Source organism: Leptodactylus fuscus, chromosome 4 (assembly GCF_031893055.1).
Source record: "Leptodactylus fuscus isolate aLepFus1 chromosome 4, aLepFus1.hap2, whole genome shotgun sequence".
Taxonomy (NCBI): Eukaryota; Metazoa; Chordata; class Amphibia; order Anura; family Leptodactylidae; genus Leptodactylus; species Leptodactylus fuscus.
This window is the reverse complement of record NC_134268.1, coordinates 205,778,928-205,805,911: the sequence shown is the minus strand read 5'-3', so window position 1 is coordinate 205,805,911 and position 26,984 is coordinate 205,778,928. Positions and strand designations below refer to the sequence as shown.

Here is a 26,984-nt window from a genome sequence, read left to right as displayed (position 1 = left end):
GTAACTATGTGCCCACTCTGCCCTGCAAAGACTGTTGTGTTGTATTACATGGGGCTGACTGGGTTATGAACCCTCTTGCCTTGATCACATGCTCAGTGAACCCATAAGCTAAGCCTACAGGGAATATCACCTTCAGCTTGGTCTGAACAAGGCTCTATTTATCCCAGCCCCACAATAGCTCCACTTTAAATAAATATTTAATTTCTGGAAAGCCAGGGAGTTTTCCTGACATAAATTGCTTTCTCCATGTCAGATAGTAAGGGGAATGTCAACATTTTCTCTGCATTTTTATGACTTTTTCCTCCTCCTGTCTCCATATTAACATTGTGAATCCATGGACCTCCTATAAATTACAACCAGGAGATTTTGTTTCAATGTAAGCATAAATTATATCTGGTCAATTAAACAATGCTAATAATATAAGATAATATAAGATATAAGAGACACAAAGTAACAGAACGTGGGATTGCCTTGTGTTATACAGAAAGCCTTGGTGCAAACTAATTCCTAGTGACTGTAATTGTATTTCTATAGCTAAGAATATGTCTCCATTCATTTTACATATTGTTTGTAAGTAGAAGGGATATATGTATTAGTGTTCTAATATGTATGGTATGGTATAATATAATAGTAGCATATTAATAGTAAAGTAATAATATATTAGTAATAATAATATAGTAAATAGTGTATATATATATATATATATATATATATATATATATATTACTAGTAAAGTAATCATTTTAGTAGTATATTAGTTGTACCAGGTGTATTCTAATGATGTTTATTAAGTATATATTTATATGTGATATATAATAATATATTACAAGTAAACTAATGTAGTAGTCGAATTAGTAGCAGAGGTGATATATAATAATAATATAGTATAAATAGCAATATATTACATATAGTAATCATATAATGTAGTAATAGCAGTAGTAATATATTATAGAATATATATATATATATATATATATGTTACTAAATATATTCTATATATGACTATATATATATATACATATATATATATATATATATATGTTACTAAACCTATTTTAGTAGCAGTATTAGCAGTAGTACTATAGTATGTATAGTAATATATTAGCAATAATGTTTATATTTTTCTTATTAGTAAAACTTTAAATATAATTAAGTTAATAAAGTATTAAAAGTTTTAAAATATTAAATAAATATATATATATAATGTATTATGCTATGTATGTGCTTTCTGTGGGTGTTTTTCTGTAAATTTCTAACATCTTGTAGAATTGTCAGAAGGAAATGGCAAGTGAATATGTTTGTATCTATTTTCTTATTTTAGTTGTTTGATTTTACATTATTAGTTTGATGACATTTATTATTGTTGTTATAATAATAATAATAATAATAATAATAATTATTATTATTATTATTATTATTATTATTATTATTTAGATTTTTTTCCAGTACCTTGGACTATATTCAGATTATAGAATAATCAGACTTAGAAATAATTACATAATTAATGAATAGATCACAACACATAACTAGGACAATCCCTTTCCATTTCCACAATGCAGACGGTTTGGGGATTGTCTTGCTATTATTTTGGCCATTGCACTGGGGGTGAAGTATTTGCCCCATGATATGATACAGTGAGATTATATATAGAGTATATACAGCACTATGCCGGGGGTTCGGCTCTATAGAGTTGTGTCCTATTCCAGGCAGGACTATCCCCTCTAGGGACACACCACACCGGAGGACTGACTATGAATCCCTGCTACTAGTTTTCGGTGAGCTGCAGGCTACAGGCACAGGATTCAGTAACGATCTCTGCGCTCACATCTCCGCCGGTCTACCTTAAAAAATTCTGTCCCTTTAAATGGTCGGCGAAGCCTCGTCCTCTGCAGTGCCGCCACTTACCAATAGAGGGCAGTATCGTCACGTCATACAATCCAAGCACAAGTATAAAGCTCAGACCCGACCTGATCCACAGACTGTGCTAATAATAATAACAGGGACTGTGAGGAGCAGGCACAGCATATATACTGACTATATACTGGAGGGAAGAGCAGCCTATATACAGCATATATACTGGATGGAGCAGAAATATATATATATATATATATATATATATATATATTGACTGCAGAGGGAGGAGTACATATATATACTATAGGGGGAGGATGAACATAGTTATATGTCTACCCATCTCATGTCTAACGTGTGATCAATCTATCAATCTCACTTCAATCCATCGAACCATTATCCATCCATCTCCCTATTGAGCTACATAATATAATGATAGTCTATCTATCTTTCTATCATTGTATCTATGGTTCTTTCTATAACCTACCTCAAACAGACGACATTATATCCACTCCCTTATTACCTGGCAATCTAATCTATATATAAATCTCATCACTGTATCTGACAAATCTTTCTGACTATCTACATTTCTTTGTCATATCTATGTATGTATCTGTCTATATATCTGACTATGTATATATATGTATATCTTTATTATATCTATCATGTAGAGTAGAGTATACATTATATACTCGCACAGCATATATATATATATATATATATATATATATATATATATATATTTCTCTATACCTGTCTAATCTATCATCTCTCTCGAAATAAATAATTATCATCTTCCTTCCTTTCTTCTTTTTATTAGTTTCTTTCTCTATCTATGTATCTATCACATATTTATCTACTTACCTCATATCTGTCTTTTTTAATTCTTTCTTGCTCATATTTTTATTTCTTAGTTTCTTTTTCTATCTATAACATATATATCTACTTATCTCAAATTTAAACAATATTTTATTACTTCTGATCTACATATCTAGTATCTATTCTAGTTGATCCATATCTATATATCTATCCATCTATCATATCTATCTCCTATCTATCTATCTATCTATCTATCCATCCATCTATCTATCTATCTCCTATCTATCTATCTATCTATCTATCTATCTCCTATCTATCTATCTATCTATCTATCTCCTATCTATCTATCTATCTATCTCCTATCTACCTATCTATCTATCTATCTATCTATCATATCTATCTATCTATCTATCTATCTATCTATCTATCTCCTATCTATCTATCTATCTATCTCCTATCTATCTATCTATCTATCTATCTATCTATCTATCTATCTATCTATCTATCTATCTATCCATCATATCTATCTATCTGTCTATCTATCTATCTATCTATCTATCTCCTATCTATCTATCTATCTATCTCCTATCTATCTATCTATCTATCTATCATATATCTATCCATCTATATCATGTCTATGTATCTATCAATCTATCTCATATCTATCTTTTTATCCATCATCTATATCAAACCTATTATTCCATTTCTATGTATCTATGTTTATCTATGTTATATGTAACTTTCTCGATAAATAATATAAGTAGTGTCAGGAATATAAAAGGGGGATGTTTATTTCGTTGTGAGTCTACAGTAATAGTGATCTATTTCACAGATGGATCAGTATTTTGTTACTATCCCTGGATGGCTTCGATGCAGACAAAGCAATGCGAGGAAAGTTCTGTGCAGAGAAGCTTGGCTCCTTATACAGAGAACAGGATCAGTCATAGATCAGAAGAGGTTTACACAGGTATATACTGTGCAGTATATATGTGCACAGGTCTTCTCTTTTCACTACTACAGTAGTAGTGACGGTCACAGCAAGTTAAAAGAGGAGACATCAGGAGGTGTAATATTGTAACCAGAGAATGTAGGAATACATTGTACAACTAACTGACTATACAAAGTAAAGGAAAGAAAAACAGAGACTGAAACACCAGAAAGTTTCATAAATATAACAGGATAATAAGTCATAGATCCAACTGTATATCTCATATGATGGATGGATAGATAGATAGATAGATAGATAGATAGATAGATAGATAGATAGATAGATAGATAGATAGATAGGAGATAGATCGATGGATAGGAGATAGATAGATAGATAGATAGATAGATAGATAGATAGATAGATGATAGATAGGAGATAGATAGATAGATAGATAGATAGATAGATAGATATAGATAGGAGATATAGATAGATAGATAGATAGATAGATAGATAGATCAGAACTAAAGAATCATCTTTTACAATAACATTCTCTTTCCAGCTTCTATATGTAATGTCCAGGTGTAATACTTTATTATAACCGTACAATGTGGATTTCAGGCTTTTTTTTGAGGGGGGGGGCAGTGCTGATAATAAAGATAAATGAAGTCTAATAATTATAGTGAGGATGATGATAATAAATAATAGTAATAAATATGTAGTAGAGAGATGTGAGGAGGCCACAAGTAGGTGTGAGATGTGATTGTCAGTTGTGCACATGAGGCCAGGCTGTGACACTTGTGACTAGTGATATTAGGGGCAGGGTCTCCTGCAGCCCCCTCACCTCTCACTGTCAGAGCTTCCTCCTCCCCAGGGACCTGAGGAATATGCTAATATTTGTCTTCTCCATCCTCGCTCCTCCTTAATTGCTCATTGTTTCATTAGGAAAAAAAATCGTGAAATTCTTTATATGCTAATGATTCCCAATCAGGTCTGTTAGTTTAATGAAGTGCAGAGGCTGGAGAGCTGAGATAGCATCAGAGGAGGAAAGAAAGCTTGTATCTTATTGTAATCCATGGAGGAGATTTATGTTACTGTCTTGTTTAGATCATCATTCAATTACTGGCCAAGCAATATATATATATATATATATATATATATATATATATATATATATATATATAGCTCTATCTATCTATATATCTATATATCTTCACCAATTATCTTACTTATGAAGCTAGCAAGGAATTTATTTTATATGCAGACTTTGATATATTTACTTGGTTATTGCATGAACTTTCGTGTGTGACTTTGTGTAATTGCAATGTTGTTTTATTCTATCAGTATATAATATGGTCACATTGTATCGGTGCATATTGTATCCTCTATATGATTACATTGTATCAGTGTGTATTGTATCCTATAAGATTACATTGTATCAGCAGATGTATTTGTTACATTGTGTCACCACTAGAGCACGTTGCATGTTGTTCTATTGTTGCCAGTATAGCATAACCTATGTAATATTACTAAATGTGAGTATCTTGTCTTCTGTACTATAGTTATATTAAACAGTGTATACTCTTACATTGTATCAGTATTCATGGCATTCTGACGTATTGCTACATAAAATCACTGCATGATATTGTGCACTAGTTGTACATTGTATCAATATTTCTGTATTGAATAGCAATATCAATATTATATCTATATATGTTGTACTGTGTGTACTGCTACATGGTGTGTACTGTTACATTACAGTATATCAGTCTATGTTGTACTTTGCACTATTGTTGCAATGTATCTACCTTTTTGCATTGAGTAGTATTGTTACATATACCTGTATTTGTTGTATTGTGTAATGTTTCTACATTGCATTAGTGTGTTACATTGTACAATACTGTTATATTGTATCACTGTGTTGCATTGTGCAATGCTGTCATATTGTATCACTGTGTTGCATTGTGTAATACTGTTATATTGTATCACTGTGTTGCATTGTCTAATGTTGTTATATTGTATCACTGTGTTGCATTGTGCAATGCTGTCATATTGTATCACTGTGTTGCATTGTGTAATACTGTTAATATTGTATCATTGTGTTGTATTGTGTAATACTGTTATATTGTATCATTGTGTTGTATAGTGTAATACTGTTATATTGTATCACTGTGTTACATTGTGTAATACTGTTATATTGTACCACTGTGTTACATTGTGTAATATTGCTATATCGTATCAGTCTGTATTGCAGTGTGTGTAGTCTTGTTATATCGAGTCGTTATGTTGTATATACTTACAAGTTACACACTTGCTTACTACTGTTACATTGTATCATTGTATGTTGCCACTTGCAATTTAACTTCATTGCATATTAGTTGCTGTTGCATTACCCACTAATGTTACATAATATTAATATATGTGTGTACAATTGTTACATTGTATCTATATATGTTGCATTTTGGAATACCACTTTCTGTATAAGTTTTGTATGTTGAATGATATAGTATCGTTACAATGTACCACATATGTTATAGTGAGGCTTATTGCTGTATTATACTTCTAGCATTAGTATGTGCTGCATTATGTAATATTGCTGATCTGGTCAGTGTTCAGACTAATATATACCATGTGTCTTTTTCCTAATGAATGTTTTATTTCCCGGCTTTCCCTGGTAATGACTTCTGCAGATATGGACTTAATCCCAGATTCTCATTGATCAGCAGCTTATTCCTTTATATTCCCGGTGTTATATCTGCTGCCCCATGTCCCTCTGTATCCGGATCACTCCTCAGGGCAGGGACAAGCAGAGGGTCAGCAAGATGTTCTGTCACATAGGAACCTGGTAATACGGCTTCATACACACCTCATCTATTGTGCGGTTATTAAACTCATCTACAGGATAGACCTCTCTGTTCTTCTCCTCAGCCAGGACTTGTAAAACTATGAAAGTAGGAAAACAGGATGCAAAATATGTGCTGTAGGAGATGGATGGATAGATAGATAGATAGATAGATAGATAGATAGGAGATAGATAGATAGATAGATAGATAGATAGATAGATAGATAGATAGACAGGTAGACGGATAGATAGATAGATAGATAGATAGATAGATAGATAGATAGATAGATAGATAGATAGGAGATAGATAGATAGATAGATAGATAGATAGATAGATAGATAGATAGATAGATAGGATATTAGGAGATAGATCCTGTCTGTAATTCCTATTTCCTTTATATTAAGATGCAGATTAGTAATTTCCTGCTCCTCCATGTTTGCCATTGTCCTTATATTAGGGTGTGCAGGGTGCCAGTGCACAATCCATATACCCTGTGCCTGTGTGATGTATGTCCTTGTCCATTCTGTCAGGCTATTGATGATGCATATAACAGGGTGTAGCCGAGTATGATATAATCCCAGTCCACCCCATTATTAGTGAGTGAGCCTGGCCTGTATGTCATATTCCTGTATATAGCAGGGCTGGGATTAGGAGGGGGGTCTGCAGTTAGTAATCCTGGTGCAGTCACACTAATCAGTGCTATTCCCTGAGGTCATGCAGCCCCCTGCTGTCAATCACACACACTCATTCAGAGGTGCCATTGTTCCCTGCTACGTCAGTTGCCTTCCTCTCATATTGAGGAACAATGGGCTAGCCTCTGATCATTCAGACGGAATCTGGCCATTATCTGGGGAGAATGCTCAGTCCTGATCTTTCACAGGGAGATTCCGTTTGGTGGATCCCAATCTTTTCCCCTGTGTCCACTGCCTTGGGCATCCACAGGGCCTAATCCATCTACAACCTCTGCCAAAATACCTCTGCTGGTACATGAATATTAGTAATCTGGGGGATTATTGAGAATAAACATAGATTATGGTAACCCCAAATTAGTCAATCATGACACTCTGAATTACCATATCAATTTCTATTTTCTGCATAGGCTGACCTTTACATTATGCCTGTGTCTTTCACTGCAACTCCCAGGACAGGGATGATTTTTCTAAATTATTTTTATATACTAGCTCCAACAAAGGAAACATAATAGAAATTCTAACAAAAATATTAGACTCTCAAGTGCATGAGAAAATATTTTTCCTGTGTTTTTAATACTGTGTAAAAAAAATAATACAAAATAAAATAGTGACAGCTTCAAAGAGAAATTCAGCTTTATAATATATTACATGTATATTTATTATATTTAATTTGTCTCCCTTGTCAGATTTGTAACAAAAAAGAAATGAATAAGAAAAAGGGAAATAAAAGCAGCTTCAAAAACATTTGCTTTTTTAAATAAATTTTATTTTTATTTTTTTTAATAAAAAAGTAAAAATAAGAAAATAAGATATGTATAAATCACAGTAAAGGATCGGATGGATGAATCCAGTGTAATTGTAGATATATGACAATTGACAAGGTTTATTGACCTTGAATCATAGGCCACAGGTAGATGAGCTCTGGATGAAAAGTAAAATTTTATTATATATATATATATATATATATATATATATATATATATATATATATATATATATATATATTGTTTTTTTGTTTTTTTTAATATATATATATATATATATATATATATATATATATATCATTATACACAAGTCAGACATAAAACTCTGTAACTTTCAATGTTTTGTACTATGGTATATATGTATAATTAAAGATATATATAGTAAAGAAAAAAAAACATAGACTAGTATATCTATTGTGGCCTTACACTACAAATATGGAAGGCTCTTAGGTATTTGGAAAATACTTAGTGCAATCCATACCATGAAATAATTTAATTCCAGGGTAACTAATTGTTCCCATAATGTGCAATTAAATAACTTCCATCCAGTGGCTGGAGATTGCAGTGTGAACAGGGCACAGTATTAAAGTGCTGTTGCCTGGTAATTAGCATTAGGATGAAATGGATGGGGGAGACAGGAGATAATAGATAACCTGAGATCCAGAGGAAACATCTTTCTTCCACTAAATGACATGAAAAACTGGATGTAGTTATGAACATCACACACTCTTATGGCATCTCCGGTTTGCTGGACAAAATCCTGGGTATTTAACCCCTGATCTAGGAGTGAACAGTCCTTTCTGGCCTATGGATAGAAAACAATTTCCAGCCATGTGTAAGGTTAAGTAAACCCTGCATATGATGATGATGATGATGATGATGATGATGTTGTTGTTCTTGATGTTGTTATTGGTTTTATTGCACTCAATGAAAAATCAAGGCTCTGTCCAAACTCTTTCTTGTTTGTTTCCATTTCAGGAATACCATCCACTTCCGTGACACTTAGAGCACGTTCACACCAGTCATCTATTTCAGTCTTTTTTATTTTTGTTTTTATGTCCAAATATTTAAATATTTGTTTAACAAATGGCCCAGACACAACTGAGACATAAAATTCGGTATCTTTCAATGGTTCTATTCCAGGAACCAAAACGTCTCCAACCCTACAAGAAAACACCAAGGAAAAGCAAATCAATATTAGGGGTAATTTATCATAAGATTTTCTTACCACTTTTCTGGTGTTTTTTTATGACAAATATATGAAAATGTCCTCATAAATTTGTTGCAATTCTCTGGGCACAGAAGTGCACTAAGAAATTTTTTGGGGGTACAATTTCTAAGTTAGAGTAAGAGTGTGCAAAAATGTTGCAAGTTTAAAAAAAAATTGCAAAAAAAATATGCATAAATTTTGAAGAAAAAAAAACACTATAAAAAATGCAGCACCAGCATAATAGATTTGGTGCAATGAATAAAAAGGCCCAAAAATTCCACAATTCAGGGTCAAATGGAATAAATTGGCCCCAATGTGCATGGATATATGCTAATTTATTTCTGCATTAACATGCATCCCTTAGAAAGTAGTGCAACAATTTGAGCCAAGTGTGAATATTGCTTTAAACTGATCACAGGGTATATTAGGTAGAATTGGTTTATTAGACATCAGTGTCCACAGGGCCTATGCTGATTTTTTGTAATATAAAAAATACTGATATGGATTAATGCAACTTTTTTATCTGTTTGCATTCATGGTGATGAGTGAGAAGATCCAAGGAGTCCAATAAAGACATAAGCACACTAGTATTTTATTACAGTGTTCATGAATAACCATGACTGATAAGAATATTTATTTCTAGGGGACAAATGGATGGAAATGGTGCAAACTGGTGCACAGCAATGTCTCAATGCACTGACCAGTGCAGCATTCTACAACAGTTTGTATCCAATATCAGAATCTTGGAACTGCAACCAACAATTGTTGACAATGTTAAAAATGTGCCAAGTAATGTATGAATGCATACATCAGATCCAGAGCAGAACAGTAAAATAAAAATACAATAAAATAAAATACAATAAAATATAAAGGAACGCTACAGTGAAAAACAACAAGAATTCCTAAGAATCCCAACCAGGACTAATAATGACATTTCCAAACAAAAAAGGTAAAATAGCTTTATAAAACCCCTGAACACAGCTGCCAGATTCTTGTGCCAGGTTTGAGGGCCACAGGGTTGGTGGACACTTCCCAAGACAATTAAAGCTGTGCGCTTCAAGTGACTGTCTTTATTTGGGGCTGGGGACAGGAATCTAAAGTTATGACAGGGAGACAGAGTGACCAGGGGCTCAAGTGGCTTGTGTCTCCCTCTCAGCTGTGTGTGCACATTTAATTGGACATTCTCACAATGGATTTCGCAGGGTTAAACCAATTCATGTTCTTCTCCAATTTTTGGGGGGGGTCTTAGTGCAGAAGTTTGAAGACCAGGCCCTCTGTGTTTTCAGCAATTTAAGTAATTAGTTGGATGGATAAATAAATAAATAAATAAATAAATATTTAATTTTATTTAAGTATATTTATTATATATTATATATATTTATTATATACATATAAATACAATATATAAATTATATATATATATATATATATATATATATATATATATATATATATATATATATATATATACATTCCCTGATTATATGATTATTCCGAAAAAAAATAGATACAGTCTTAAAACTTAATCCAGAAGATTGGAGAAGTAATGTGTGTTGTCGTCAGGTTTTATTCCAAAGGCCTCTCTAGAAACAAGGACCTAAAATATAAAAAATGAACACAAGGTTAGACATAATGCATAAAAATAGTGCATGTACAAAAAAAAGCAGAAAATAGGAAACAATGCAAAAAAAAAAAAAATAGATAAAAAAATACAAATAGATACAATGTTGCACAGCCAGTTTTTATTTTCATATATTAAAATGTATGATATTATGCTTATATATTATTTAGTGCCCTTGTCCACATACCCCACTCTGTCATCAAGGCCCACAAGAAGAATTTCTAACACACAGGCCTGATGACACCCCACAGAGGAAAATAAACATCATGTTGGGATCTATTTACTGAGGTTTCCCAAATGCTTGAAGTGAAAATCCTGGGGCAAACACAATAGGACCTTATCTTCAAATGTAAATGACTGGAGATCTTATTTTACAGATGAGGGGAATGGAGGTTTAAACAAAACCAGCTCTGCAAAATGCAAAGTAAGGAGGAGGAGGATGGATGGATGGATGGATGGATGGATAGATAGATAGATAGATAGATAGATAGATAGATAGATAGATAGATAGATAGATAATAGATAGATAGATAGATAGATAGATAGGAGATAGATATAGATAGATAGATAGATAGATAGATAGATAGATAGATAGATAGATAGATAGATAGATAGATAGATAGATGGATAGATCAGATAGATAGATATTACAGCCCCAAAATCCATAGGTCTGTAAGGATAGATAGAAAGAAAGAAGGAAGGAAGGAAGGAAGGAAAGAAAGAAAGAAAGAAAGAAAGAAAGAAAGAAAGAAAGAAAGAAAGAAAGAAAGAAAAAAAGATTATTCACAGTTTACATTATATTAGGGTTAATACTATGTTTATAATAGTATCTGTTCTATGTATAGGGTCATCTGGATTACAAGATGCCCAGGGCCATGATTCCACCTAAAACAAAGCTGCATATAAGATTGGCTTATGAGAAGGATAATAGACAGCTAATGATAGGCCGCAGTCATGGATATTTCTATGTGTTAGCATGTTGCTGGCCTCCACTATTGGTGGACTCTGCTCATGAAATAGGAAGAATCACCTTAAAATATAGGGCTCACCGAAAATGAGCCTAATGGAAGATAAAGGGGCCCACTGATTCCTGGAACATCTCCTCCTGAGAAACAAAGACAGTGCACAGTATGAAATGATTTCTCAAATAATATGTGACTGCCTCTCCTTACCCCTACATCATGGATCAAGCAAGGGGAAGAAGGTGGATCTGGAAGGGAGAGATAGATAGATAGATAGATAGATAGATAGATAGATAGATAGATAGATAGATAGATAGGAGATAGATAGATAAGAGATAGATAAGATAGGAGATAGATAGATAGATAGATAGATAGATAGATAAGATAGATAGATGGCCTGATAAATAAATAGACCTAGATAAATAGAGATAGGTAGATAGGTAATCTATAGGTAGATAAATAGAAATTGTTGGTAGTTAGCATGAAATATTTATACAGACACAGATAGGCATAGATAGATAGATAAATAGAAATAGGTGAATAAATAAATAGATCTAGATAGATAAATAGATACAGTAGATATATAGATAGATAGAGATACTGATATATCTAGACAAAAGAGATAGATAGATAAATACATATAGATAGATAAATGGATATAGATGGGCAGAAGACAGATAGATACTGTAGATAGATGAAAGAAAGTGTAAATTAAAATGCTCGGTGTCATGAGCAGACATGTTTGTATACGGTGTGTATTGTATAAGTGATTAGATTTCTGCACTGTTTGTCCACATTACATAACATGTTTGCATGTAGCTATATGGTATGTATATGTGATATATGATTAGACTTGTGCACTGTTTGTCCTTATTAACATGTTTTGCCCTCAGTAAACTTCATGTCGTGTATGTTGAGTGTAGTCCTAGGTCCAAGCACAAAGCCTGACGACGATGACGATGATGATGAAGATCAGAACAACCATCCACACAGATCCCCATCATTGTATGCCACTGACTGATCCCAGCTCAGACCCGTCCAGAGATTGGGGAAGCTCTGGGGTTCTAGATCAGGGTGCAGGGGGGACATCAGCCTTTAGCAGTGCATCCTGGAGGTGATGTGTATGAGCCCCTGCCCCCTCCTAAACCAAAGAGGGTAAATAGCCCCCTAGACATGCTGGCCAGCAAAAACGTGAAGCAAATAAGAGTCCAGCCTACAGCCACACATACACGCGCACACACAGATGTAGCAGAGCTGAAGCTGTTGTCTTTGTAGAGTATTCCCTTCATTCTAGAACAAATCCACATATCGCGATATGAACATGAGTGGTGCAGATAAAAACGCACTCAGCTCTGCTACATCTGAAATGTCGCAGGTGTGTGTCTATACATATCGTATCATACCATGAAGCCTCCTTCGGCAGCAGTGTGGCACGTTATGAGTTAATCTTCATCCCCTGTAGATACAGAACGTGTGGGTGTACATTATATATCATTGTATATTAGCTACGATCTCTATGTCGCGACATATAACACCAGGTCTTATCACTCTGTCTTTATAGATACAATATATCCACCCTCACATATTATAGCTCACCTCCCTAATAATTCTCAACATCCTTTTATGCAGATTGACGATTTTTTAAGATAACTATCGCGATAATAATTCTATACAGAAGCATTATGCAATATCTAAATCTATGTCATATTTATAGCTCTAATATAATTTTCATAGTAATATCTAGTATCGATAATATTTCGTGTATTAAAGGTATGGGGTAAGCAGTCCTCTCTACATGTCACCAATGCAACGTAATAATACGTCTTATTGTGAGATGAAAATACAAAAAATCCCCCGATAGAATTCTGCGCGATATTTACAAAGTAGAAGAACAAATATTTACAATAAAAAGATACAAAAACAAACAGAAGATTGCACGAGGCGCAGGGACAGCGCTGAGCTGGAGGCTTCCAGGAGCTACAAACTCCCTTTTGCGAGCAGAATAAACCTCTATAGTAAAATCTCAGAAGACTCCCCATCCACTGTTACCTCCTTATAAGATGCAGGCGCAATTATCGGTGGTGACTGCGCCATCAGATTGTAACCAGTGCAAAGAAATCGCTATTTATTCAGCGCTATCTTTTCCCCAGCTCGTACGGAGCTGCAGCCGAGCCGAGCCTGGCCCAGGGCACTGACCGAGGGCGACCCTGATGCGGGTCATAGAGCTGGGGAGACTGCGCCATAATGTACAACTTGCGCCAAAATGTCTAGTGATTGCGCCAGGATGGATTAGTCTGTAATTTCACATATAATTTATAATATACCCGTGATCTTCAGGATTTGCGATGGGAACAACACATGGCCCCCTGTGCATGGGGGAAAATCACACTCAGATCCTCAAGCCCTGCTCATGTTTCCCTATGTGCAGTCTATGATAGAACATAATACAATATCAATATTTACAGCCTATTATCTAGGTAACATAGTATATTATACCTGACCTGGGCGTATTATGGTATATAGGGATCTGTTATTGTGTATCTACTGCCATATTTAGGGAATATTATATTAGGATGGTAGTGATATCTGATGGGATTATTATATAGACTGACCAGTCTCACACCTCTATATAGGACAGGCTGAAGCCTATGTGTAGCTGATATGGTATATATAATAAATACACTAAAATTATATTATGGCTAAATATATGCTATAGGGCATCCTACTGTATGATAGTAGTGTTACTCTATGTTATGTGAGTATTATATAGACTGAGCAGGGCTATATATAGGACATGAGGAGGGATGAAGACTTTGTGTAGCTGATATGGTATATATAATAAATACACTACAATAATATTATGGCTATATCTGCTATAGGGGTTCCTATTGTATGATAGTAGTGTTATTATATATTATGTGAGTATTATATAGACTGAGCAGGCTATATATACAGTAGGATATGCAGGGGGGCTGAAGACTTTGTGTAGCTGATATGGTGACTATAATAAATATAATAAAATACAAGTCATATTATTATCACATATTTGCTATAGGGAATAATATTTTATGATGTTAGTATTATGATATTTTATATGATTTTTATATAGGCTGATCAGTCTCTGTATGGGATATATAGGGTGGCTGAAGCCTTTGTGTAGCTGATATGGCAGATATAATAAATAGAATGAATTACACGTCCTATTATTATTAAATCTTTGATATAGGGAATAATATTTTATAATGTTATGTTGTTATTATGATATTTTATGTGATTTTTATATAGGACAATCAGTCTCACACTCCCCTGTATGGAAGCTTTTGTCTTGCTGATATGGGATATAAAATACATATAATAAAATGAATAATATTGTAACATATGTGATAAAGGGAATACTATTTTATGATGGTAATATAATATTTTATGGGGTTATTATATAGGCTGATTAGCCGCCTCTATAGAGGACATACAGGCTGTAGCTGATATGGTATATAACATCAAATGGAAGATGTAAAATTCAGATTATTATTAAATATGATATTTTATTGTATTGTCTGTAAACTTGTCTGTAGAGCTCTGAGGACTATATGAAGCTAGAGCTATAAACAAGGAAGATGTAAAGCTAGAGCCATAAACAATAATCATAGTAATATTAATAAAAAATGACATAAAATAATAGTAATAAAATAATAAGGGGTAATAAAAAAAGAATACACAATAAAAAATATACGGGTAATTCTATAGGGCTTCGTGTTTAGAATGTGATCCTTGTTATTTATGTGACCTGTTGGTGATTGACAATCCACAAAAGCGGAGGCACCGGTCATATAAAGAATAGATCTACATATTTTATGTGTATTTATAACATTTTTTATACATATATTTAATGATTATTATTATTGGTTACTGTGATTATTATTATATTTACTTGACTTATACAAAATAACATAATATGTCCCAGGGTAGTGGAATATCACACAAGCACAAAAAAAGAATACAATAACGCAACTTCCTATACCCTTAAAAAATTTTTTTACATATATTGTTATAGCAATTATCATTATTATTATCATTATTATTTTATTATTATAAAACGTTTACTTGACTAGGGCAAAATAACAGAGTTTATCCCAAGGAAGTGGCACATCACACAGACACACACTGCAAAAATTCTATACAATAACACAACACCCTGTCATTATCTATCTATGTATCTATCTATATGTCCCATATCTTTCTATCTATCTATCTATCTATCTATCTATCTATCTATCTATCTATCTATCTATCATCTATCTATCTATCTATCTATCTATCTATCCATCTAATATCTATCTATCTATCTCCTATCTATCTATCTATCTATCTATCTCCTATCTATCTATTTATCTATCTATCTATCTATCTATCCATCTGTCTATCTATCTATCCATCTAATATCGATCTATTTATCTATCTATCTATCTATCTCCTATCTATCTATCTATCTGTCCCATATCTATCTATCTATCTATCTATCTATCTATCTATCTATCTATCTATCCATCTAATATCTATCTATCTATCTATCTATCTATCTCCTATCTATCTATATATCTATCTATCTCCTATCTATCTATCTCCTATCTATCTATCTATCTATCTATCTATCTATCTATCTCCTATCTATCTATCTATCTCATAACTATCTATCTATCGCCTATCTATCTATCTATCTATCTATCTATCTATCTATCTATCTATCTATCTATCTCTCCTATCTATCTATCTATCTATCTATCTATCTATCGCCTATCTATCTATCTATCTATCTATCTATCTATCTATCTCCTATCTATCTATCTATCTATCTATCTATCTATCTAGAGTGATTTCCATTATTATTATTATTATTATTATTATTATTATAAGTTTAGTTGACTCATGTAAAACAACAGAGTGTATCCCAAGGAAGTGAAGTATCACACACTCCGACAACCATCTGTACCATAACCCAGCACCCTCCGCCATTAAACATGGGCTTTATTGGAGACCAGGCCTTAAGCATTGTAGGTGGATTTGTTTTGTTAACAGTGAAAGGAAAATGGTTTATTTTTAAAGCATTTCTTGCTGGGAAAACTCCCCTCCAATGTTTGAAAACTGCGAAGGAAATCAGTGGATATTAGAAAACAATTATGGGTGACCCTAAGTAAGGTGAGGGATGAGGCCTTCCCCAAATAAACCAAGCGGGAAATCTTAGGGGAAAATCACATTCTGCCTGATGGAAACATCCTGTTTTAAGGGAAGTCAGGCCCACAAGAGTCCATGCGTGGTCTGTAAGTGCAAACCAGGAGTTAACTCCTCCTCTGCCAGAAAGACCATGCAAGGCTCTTTTTTTTGGGAGGGAGGGGGGCTAGAAGGGTTAATAATTAAATGATCACTATTGATCATTGTGCTCATTGTGCTTTTCAGTCTGGGATTACTTTATCTTTTTTTTTTACTATTTGTTGGAGCAGAAAAAAAGAACAGAATTGGAATTTGGAAGTATGCCTCCATAAAGGAGTAGGGGGAAGGCAGGGCGCACAATAGACTGTTAATAGTTAACACAAATTCTTAAAAGCTTGTACCTTGAACTCACTAATCGGGCTTTTCAGTGGGTTTTAGGACTGTATATGTTGGTACAATACTATGCTAAAATATATACGGTATATAAGTACGCAAGTATATGGATGTGTGTAATACATATAATGTGTGTGTGTGTATATATATATAAATATATATATATATAGTATAATTTGTATTTATTATCTATCTATCATCTATCTGTCTAATATATATATATATATATATATATATATATATATATATTATGATTTATATCTATCTATCATCTATATTTTTTATTATTATTATTATTATTTTTATTATTATTATATCTCTCTTTCTCTATCTCTATCTATCTCCTATCTATCTATCTATCTCCTATCTATCAATCTATCTATCTATCTATCTATCTATCTCCTATCTATCTGTCTGTCTATCTCCTATCTATCTATCTATCTATCTATCTATCTATCTATCTATCTATTATCTATCTCCTATCTATCTATCTATCTATCTATCTATCTATCTATCTCCTATCTATCTATCTATCTATCTATCTCCTATCTATCTGTCTGTCTATCTCCTATCTATCTTTCTATCTATCTATCTATCTATCTATCTATCTATCTATCTATTATCTATCTCCTATCTATCTATCTATCTATCTATCTATCTATCTATCATCTATCTATCTATCTCCTATCTATCTATCTATCTATCTATCTATCTCCTATCTATCTATCTATCTATCTCCTATCTATCTATCTATCTATCTATCTCCTATCTATCTATCTATCTATCTATCTATCTTTCTATCTATCTATCTATCTATCTATCTATCTATCTCCTATCTATCTATCTATCTATCTATCTCCTATCTTTCTTTCTATCTATCTATCTATCTATCTATCTATCTATCTATCTATCTATCTATTTATCTATCTATTATCTATCTATCTATCTATCTATCTTCCTATCTATCTATCTATCTATCTATCTATCTATCTATCTATCTATCTCCTATCTATCTATCTATCTATCTATCTCTCTACGAACCATCTAGTTACACATTCCTGTTAATTGTATCTTTCTTACTTTCTTGTTACATTTCTCCAGGCCTACACTCTTTGGTATCCGCAGCCCTGTACTGGCCTGGCAATACCTGCTGACGATGGGTAAATTCCTCAATTCTAATTAAGACTCTCTCCTTTGTTATGATTTAGTGGGAGTGATAATGTTGTGTTTTCACTACTTTATTATGTTCATAATTACACAAAGTTGCCAAGTCCCTGCAGTGATTTTTTTTTATTATTATAAATATATTTTACTAGCTCTCTTGTATGTAAACATACCACTGGCTGTGGGTGTTTGGCTTTTAATGATGTGCTTGCATTTTTTATTACAGTGGATGGTTTGGACTGATGAAGGTAATATCTGAGATGATCTTGACAGACAGGCTTTGTTGCCGGATTCATCCGCAGCGCACAATCACCCAACCTTTTCATTCACCATTGCTCTTGTCCATAGCCCAATTAAGTGATTAACATCCACTGTAATGAGGCCCTATCCTTCTGTCCAGCACCGGGCCCGTCTATTTTGTTAAACTCCATTTTTTAATGAATATTTCAAAATTTATTACAACATATAAATAAACATAGAAAAATATTTTTTCCAATTTTTTAATTTTTTTATTATTTTTTTTATTTATGACCTTTTTTTGCAATTTGATCTATTTAAGTAACTTCATCCCCTCTTCCTGTGTTTTGTTCCTGGCCCAATCCACCACTGCCTCGTGGTCCATCCATAATGGAGCTTCTGTGTTTTGACACGGGGCATTTTAATTTCCAGGAGGGTGATTCCCCCTCATAAAAGTCAGGCAGGGGTCACTAGTTCACACATATGTAATCTCATTTTTTTAAGCATTTACAGAGTGGTCATTTAATGGCCTTTGATTAGAGCAGAGTCCACATTGGCCTATAAACTCATTCACGCCCAACAATGGGGATTTTCTCAACAATTAACAAGGAACAACATAATAAAGCTATTTAGAAAGGCATCCCCATTTACTGGAAATTAGGTCCCTTTTAAGGCACCAGTGCCTAATTTCACACACTTTACAACCTCTCTCTGAACGTGCATAAACAAACTTTTGGTGAACTGTCTGTCTTGGGTAAGCATTACCACCATATGTAATGCTGAGGACCCTGGTTTTCACTTTATTTTATTTTTTTTATCTTTTTTAGTCCCAAAGGTTACTATCATGTGAGAGATCTCTTTATTAATTTATTTTACTATATATATATATATATATATATATATATATATATATATATATATATATTATAAAAGTAGAATAAAATCTTTTGATGGGTCCCATGGATTGACCAAGGATTGAAATATACCCTGATTTCCATGCATCATGTTTGGGTCCTTGCAATTGAACCAGATCCTACAAACCCAAGGTTGAGGTCCCATTTTATGCATCAGTTACCCAGTCTAGTTATGCATAAAAATTGAGGGCAAATAAACCTTCTTAGTAATAAAGTCACTTATTACTGTGCACATCATCAATATACCAGCGCCCATTGTGGAAGTATTAGGATGGACTTTTGTATTGTATCCAGTCTATTCAACTAAATGTATCCTGCACCATATCTAATGGATTTGGTTACTTGGGACCTATGAAACTATCTCTGTATTCTGTAATGGACACATACCCAAAATTGCTCCTCTTGTATATACTTTAATCTATGTTTCTTTGGAAATGGTTTGCATATTAATTGAGTCTGTAACATTGCTCTAATTCAGAAAGCATGCTTGTTGTGGACTGGGGGGGTTGTGAATCCACAGGTCCATTTAAACAGGATTTGCATTGAACCAGCTTGTCCTACTTTTCCTATATCAGTAATATAGATCACACCACAGGCCATGCTGCAAAATGTAAGTAATAACATGGCATGTACAGGACAGGATATTAGACCTTATCATAGGATATATGGGATAGCACAGGCAGCATTCCAGGCTAGGATTGTGTTGTTTTCCTTTTGTATGACTGGTGGGGAAGGGGAGATGGAGCAGGGGAAGGGATGTGTGCCCTGCAGCGGACACACAGCCTGTCAGTCCCCCCAACCCCTATTGTGAAGTTCCATGCAAAACAACTCAGGCCTTTTAAAGCTGGTGCTTGTGAGGCCGCCTGATCTTGAAAAGGAGAAAGAGAGGCCTAGTCTACGGAAATTAATTATATGTGGGATGCAGAAACCTAGCAAATTCTGAAGACGTCTCATTATTATCTCTGAAAGCCCAGGATCAGATCACACAGGATTAGATCCCACTATATCTATAGGATACATTTTTAGGAACACATTTTTATTTTATTGCGGATATTTGTTGACATTCCAAGGAGCTGCCTTGAAGAATATCCCTGCCTGGATAAGTATCCTCTTACATTCACAGGCTACACCGTCACAAAATCCCACCTGTGGCTGGACAGATATTGTGAAACTACAGCTCCCAGCGTGCTTGTACTATCCACCACTGGGACATGCAGCTCCATAGCTCAGGGCAAACATATAGCCATAGCCTGACCATATTTTTTGCAATATTTGTATTTATTTTATTTTTTTAATATCTAGTGCTGCCAAAATTTAGCCCTTCCTATTTCCAGTCATCCCTTGATAAAGATGGGGCACGCAGTTCCATAGAGGGCAGAGGTCATGCATATATCTCTATACTGACCATACACATATCTCTTATATTTTTTGCAATATATAGTGAGAATGGTATTTATTATTATTATTATTATTATTATTTTTAAAAATATCCAGTGCTGCAAATAGCCAGCAGTCATCTCCATATGATATACTATGGCTATCTAATAATTGGAAACAATTCTCGTACAATACATATGTGACACTTGTGCAGGCCATATATATATATATATATATATATATATATATATATATATATATATATATAAAATCCAATTTACTTTAGGCCTATACATATTGATATTGTTTTATTTTTTTCCTCCTTTGACCTACTCTTGGCACTTGAGGCCTACCAGCTTGATAAAGACAGTATATGTCAGAAATGTGACCCGCACACGAGAGGCCTTAATAGATTGCTTACATTTCCTAGTATTTAGAGATGAAGCCAGGGCTGTGCCATATTATAAACCCTACGAGTGACTTGTATCCAAATCTCTTAACATGCCAGCCACCTGTATTATCTCCCTTTAATCTTATCTGTAAACTTTGCAATGCTGCCCACATGATAGCACACCCACTTTTTCTTGATCACTAAATTTAGTCTGCTTATCTCCGCCTGTGAATGATGTGTGCTTGCACAAATATTGAGAACCACACAAGGCCATTTGCACAAAACTTGTTGAATGAAGACACTTAAGACAGTAAAATAAATCTATGCATGGCCTTGAGCAGTCTTGGCCAATGGATACAATTATTTCCAGTCTTAATATTATTTTTTGGAGATTGTTACAATTAAAAGAGTAACTTGTAACCAGTTGGATGAATTATAAAGCTTCAGGATATAGGTTATTATGGAGCACTGTGGTCGAAGACACGTGGTTAGTGTAAGGTGACACCCGTTAATGCCTGCCTAAAATATTCACAGACAAAGGAGACTAAAAGAACACAAGTGTGCAGCCGAAACTGCAATGCAATAGCAAAAGGGGAAAAGTACACTGCATGGTGGGCCAGAGAGGAGAAAAGTTACCCTGGAAATATTGATCACTCTTTAATATAAAGACAATAAAACTGTGTCAGCCTGAGATCTCAATTCACATCTAAAAATGCATTCTATTTTTTTTTTTTTTTCAGATTTTTTTCTATTTTTTTTATTATTATTATTTTTTTTTAGGCCTTGTACAATTACAAAGAACATACAAGCCCTTGCCAAGTGTGTCCAATGTATCCTTGGTTGCATATATTTAAAAAAAAACACCACTTTTTTATATTTAATTTTTTTAATGCACAATATTTTTTTTAACCTCCCTTACAAAATAAAAAAAAAATGCTTAGCAACACCTCAAAAAGACTCCATAGAATAAAAAATAGATTTCCAGAAAAAAAAATGAAGCTGCATTGAATTGTGTTCTTTCAAGAAAACAGTGTTTTTCTGATTTTTTTTTTTTTAATTTCAATGAAGGTGAAACATGCTCTCAACAGTGCAAATTTCCATTCTTTTTTTTTCTTTTTTCTTTTTTTGATTTACCGCTGTCAACACAATATTACACAAGGAAATAAAAAATACACCAATGGGTCTCTACAATATTTACTGAGCTCAGTTTATAAGTGCAAGTGTCGAGAACTGACTGTGATTGTCATTTGCAGAAATTCTCCAGGCTTTGTATTGACCATTCAAGTTTTTTTTGTGTTTTTTTTTTTTTTTTAGCTACAATGAATAATGCAGTTTATCACAGGGGTTAAAAAACTGGGGGGTAGGGCCTCTACCAAGAAATATACAAAAAAATTTTTTTTTAAAAAAAAATCACAATATCATCACAGCACTCGCTCTGTCACATTGAGAATATGACTCTCTTCCTCTGCACAGTCCTTCTAAGCCACATATATAAGGTTCATTTTGGGAGAATGTAAATGTCACTCGTCTCAGGCCATATCACAATATCATTCTACGTGAGTGACACCGAAAAAAAAAAAAAGGGGGGACCTTTGGATACAATTGAGATTTCACTAAACACCATATGATTGTGCACGTAAAAAGACATCATTTAACAAAATACAATGACAAATTTATTTTTCACTAGTTGTTGAGGCAGCTTATATTTTCAGGGCCTGAGTCAAATCTAGGCCCAAGACCATTCCAGTCCATAAAAACGAGTTAAGTGCAACTGCTCTTGGAAAAAAAAATTAAAAAAATACACCCTCTCACCCAAACATTAATGCAAAATCTGCCACGTCTAAATATTAAGGGGTGCAAGAACTGACACAGTCATACTTCAACTTTCCAAAATCTAGTGCAGAAAATGCAAAATGGCTCATACTCTGGTTTTCTTTTATTAAGCTGAAATGTTTTGACATTTTTTTGTTTTGTTTTGTAGCAGATGAAATTGAGGTACCGGGTGTTTTGCAAAAAAAGAAAAAAAATAATAATATTATATCAAATAAAAAAATAATAATATTAAAATACAAAAAAAAAATACAACAACTTCCATTCAAGGCCAGGGTTAAGTAAGTCTTTAAGCACTGAGTAGTCTGCGGAATGTAACCAAGTGAAAAATTCCATATTGCAAATGAAAATGGCATCCAATTTCCTTCTCCAGGAGATGTCAGGGCAAATAAATCCAAATTAATAATAATAATTAATAATAATATAATATATAAAAAAAAAAACAGGCTGATACAACCATTTGTTAAAAAAAAAAAAATACAATTTCCCCATACAAAAAAAAAAAAAATTGTTATGATTGAAATGTCCTGAATTTGTGACTAGGAGGGAGAGGTACTGGAGAACCACCCAATTGCCATTTCCAAATAGGATGGGCCTTGTGGGGTGGGTAAGAATCCTTTGTGCTGTTTAAGGAGTAGGCAGGGACTAAATCTCCGTCTTTGCCAATAATCAATGACGGTGGACTGGGGAAATTTGCCATGAAATTAAAAGGTCTTTTTACCGTAGAAGCTACATTGTTGGCTAACCTTTTGCGTCTATTGGTCACTGTCAAACCATCCAGTGTCCCTTCATAAAATTCACTTTTACCTGGGGGTCTTGGGCTCCGTGCAGATTTCAGATTGGCCTTGCAGGGAGTTGTCTGTAACATAGGTCTTTTTCCTAGCACCAGTGTCCTGTAATTTTTCCTGACCTTAGCACCATATTTGTAATCTCCATCCTCAGGCTTGTTGTGTGTATCTAAAGTGCATGGAGGGTCCTCCTCACTGGGAGTCATGGTATCTCCAGAAGTGGTTTGCTGTTTGTTATCAGTGCACACAGAGTCCTGTTTGGCTTTGACTAAAGCCCCCTCAGTTTTCTCCTCACTCCTATCACTATCAAGCTCATCCTTAGCAACATTGCACTCATAGTTTAGCTTATGCTGGCTATGGTATTCTTCATGACCACTACTGTCCTCAATTTTAATTTTGACATTGTGCAGAAAGGATAGATCAGTGCATGCCTTGGGATTCTGCTCAGAGTTTTCGGGCAAATCCACCGTTTTGCACAATTTGTCCCCCTTTTCAGTGGTTGTTGCGGACACACAATGTAAGGGGCTGGGGGTGGTGGGGTTCTTTTGCACACATTGTAAGAGAGTGGCTTGCTTGTTTATCCTTTGTGGTGGTGGGGGAAATGCATTGTTTTTCTTTGGGCTAGGTGAAGAGCCCCCCTCTGTCATGTCACTTCTGGAGAAAGCAGAAAGTGGGAGATGGATCCCAGAGGTCTGATCAGGAAAGGGGCCCCCCAGAGCAGGGGCACAGTACATCCCAGGACTCCTGAAGCCTTGGTGACTCCAATCCTGGCTTTCAGATTTAATCTCACAGTGAATTGTTTTACCAGAATTAGGGCTGGGGGACCTGGGGAACTGACAGAGGAGGTTAGCCTGTGCCATGTGAACAGGGCTGGAAAAACTAGTTCTCCTGAATCGTATGCTTTCCACTGAGACCTGGCTGGACACAGAGCTGCTGTCTGACTCAGAGGAGCTGTCCTCATCAGAGCTCAGATCACTGGAGTCAGACAGGCTTCCCTCCTCCTCCTCCTCTTCCTCCTCATCATCGGAGGACACAGAGTTGCTGCTGCTGGACAAGCTGGAACCAAAATCCGAGTCATTGGCAGCAGAGCTGGACTCTGAGTCGCTGCTGTAAGCCTCCTGCAGGGCATCCAGGTGCTGGGCACAGAAGCCATTGACCAGGTGGATCCTCTCCAGGCACAAGGGGCTTCCTTTGGATCTGTAGGGCTTGGGCAAGAAGAAGAACCTCCTGCTGCTGCTGCTACTACTGCTGCTGCTGTGGAATGAGGAGTCCTTGTCAGCTGAAGACCTTTTCCTTTTGTATCTGTAAGTCACAGAGCTGCCTAGCTTGGGTTGGGCAATGGCTGGTTGGTAGTAGTAGGCAGGGTGCTTGCTGCACAGCACGCCCCTGAAGTAGGGCAGGCTGGAGTGGAAAGCTGCTACACAGTCTCCGGGGATCTGAGGAGTTTCATAGTTTCCAGGGCTTTTGCAAGGAGACCTTGCTATCTGTGGGTAGCTGTGACCAGTGTATTTACTTAGAAAGTGAGGTAGATCAGCAGCCGGTAGAAGCTCTGGATCTCCAGGAGCAAAGGCTTTCCTCTTTATTGGCTTGCTGGATTCATTCAGCCCCAGCCAAACTTTGTTCTCCTTCCAGAAACTGCAGTATGGGTCGGGGGATGGGTGCTCTTTTGTTGACAGGGGCCTGCTTAGCCTCCTCCTTTTTGTCTTGAGGACCCTTTCAGTCTTGCAGGAGGTGTACAGGGCTTCCACGTCCTCTCTGGAGATCAGAGTGCATTTGGCTGCATGGAAAGCTATAGAGTTGATCGCCTTGAGCTTCCTCAGCTCCTCCAAGTCACAGTGGTGCTTCTTCACTTTTAAGTGATCCATGCGCTTGTGCACTGTGGTTCTTGGGATGTTCTTCAGGAGATCTGTAAAGACCTGAGACAGGGCGAACATCTGCTTGCCTTTGATGACCAGGTATCCTAGCCTGACTCCATCCACCACTTCAAAGCCAGACTCCAGATCCCCCATTGCTTGGTGGTGGTGGTGGCTGCAGATCCAGAGAGGGCTGATGCTTGCAGTCTCAAGGCATCCTGCTTGAAGGAAGAGAAAGGCTGCTTATTGCCCTATAAAGTCTATAGGACTAGTCACATGTACAGCTCTAGATCCAGGCACAGACAGATAGGCAGGTCCTAGAGCCATAGAGGGGACTGGCAGCACTCCATTGTTCCAGGCTGCAGTACCTGAGTCCTGGTGCAGCCCCCGGTGCAGGAGACCCCCGGATACTGGAATGTCTCTTCCCTCTGCTGCTGTGCACTATAGTGAGCCGTCCGGAGACACCTTCATCCATTAATTCCCCTACAGCCGACGCTGATTGGACACTCCTGACAGGTGATGCAATAAAAATTGATATTCCACCCCTTCCCCCAAAAAATCTCCGGCTAATTAGCATACTCTTATCCTGCACCTCCCCTTCTAAAGGAAATAAGGCTGCATTTTACTATATAAATCTTTCCATACTATCAGCCGGCACTCTGCCCCTGGAGTCAGGTTTTTTTTTTTTTTCTTTTTTTTCTTTTTTTTTTCCTTTTTTGTGTCTTTTAAGGTAGAACAGAATTTCTGTGTGTGTGTGTATATATATATATATATATATATATATATATATATATATATATATACTATACGATACCTATGTGTACCATGTATTATATGTCGCTCACATACATCGTCCTTAGGCAGTTCTATATAGTACGATGAGGCATTGTTATACATTGCAGCTCTGCAATCCCATATATATAGACCTAATACTATAATCATATTATATATATATATATATATATATATATATATATATATATATATATATATAAAGTCTGCTTATTCTACACTTTATAGACATGCACAACAGTAATGCTGGAATATTAGGACTACATTACATATGGTGTAATATATATATGATGCTGCACTCCTACATACTTGCACTATATATAGCTCACTTATTTTATATAGAGAGAGTTTAC

General features: G+C 35.0%; 1 protein-coding gene across 1 annotated transcript; it reads right to left on the bottom strand.

Moving 5' to 3' along the window:
• Nucleotides 1-23,703: 23,703 nt before the first annotated feature.
• SKIDA1 (SKI/DACH domain containing 1) lies at nucleotides 23,704-26,173 on the bottom strand. The gene has a single exon (XM_075269866.1). The coding sequence runs from the start codon at nucleotides 25,993-25,995 to the stop codon at nucleotides 23,710-23,712; it is 2,286 nt and encodes a 761-aa protein (XP_075125967.1). The 5' UTR covers nucleotides 25,996-26,173; the 3' UTR covers nucleotides 23,704-23,709.
• Nucleotides 26,174-26,984: the final 811 nt, after the last annotated feature.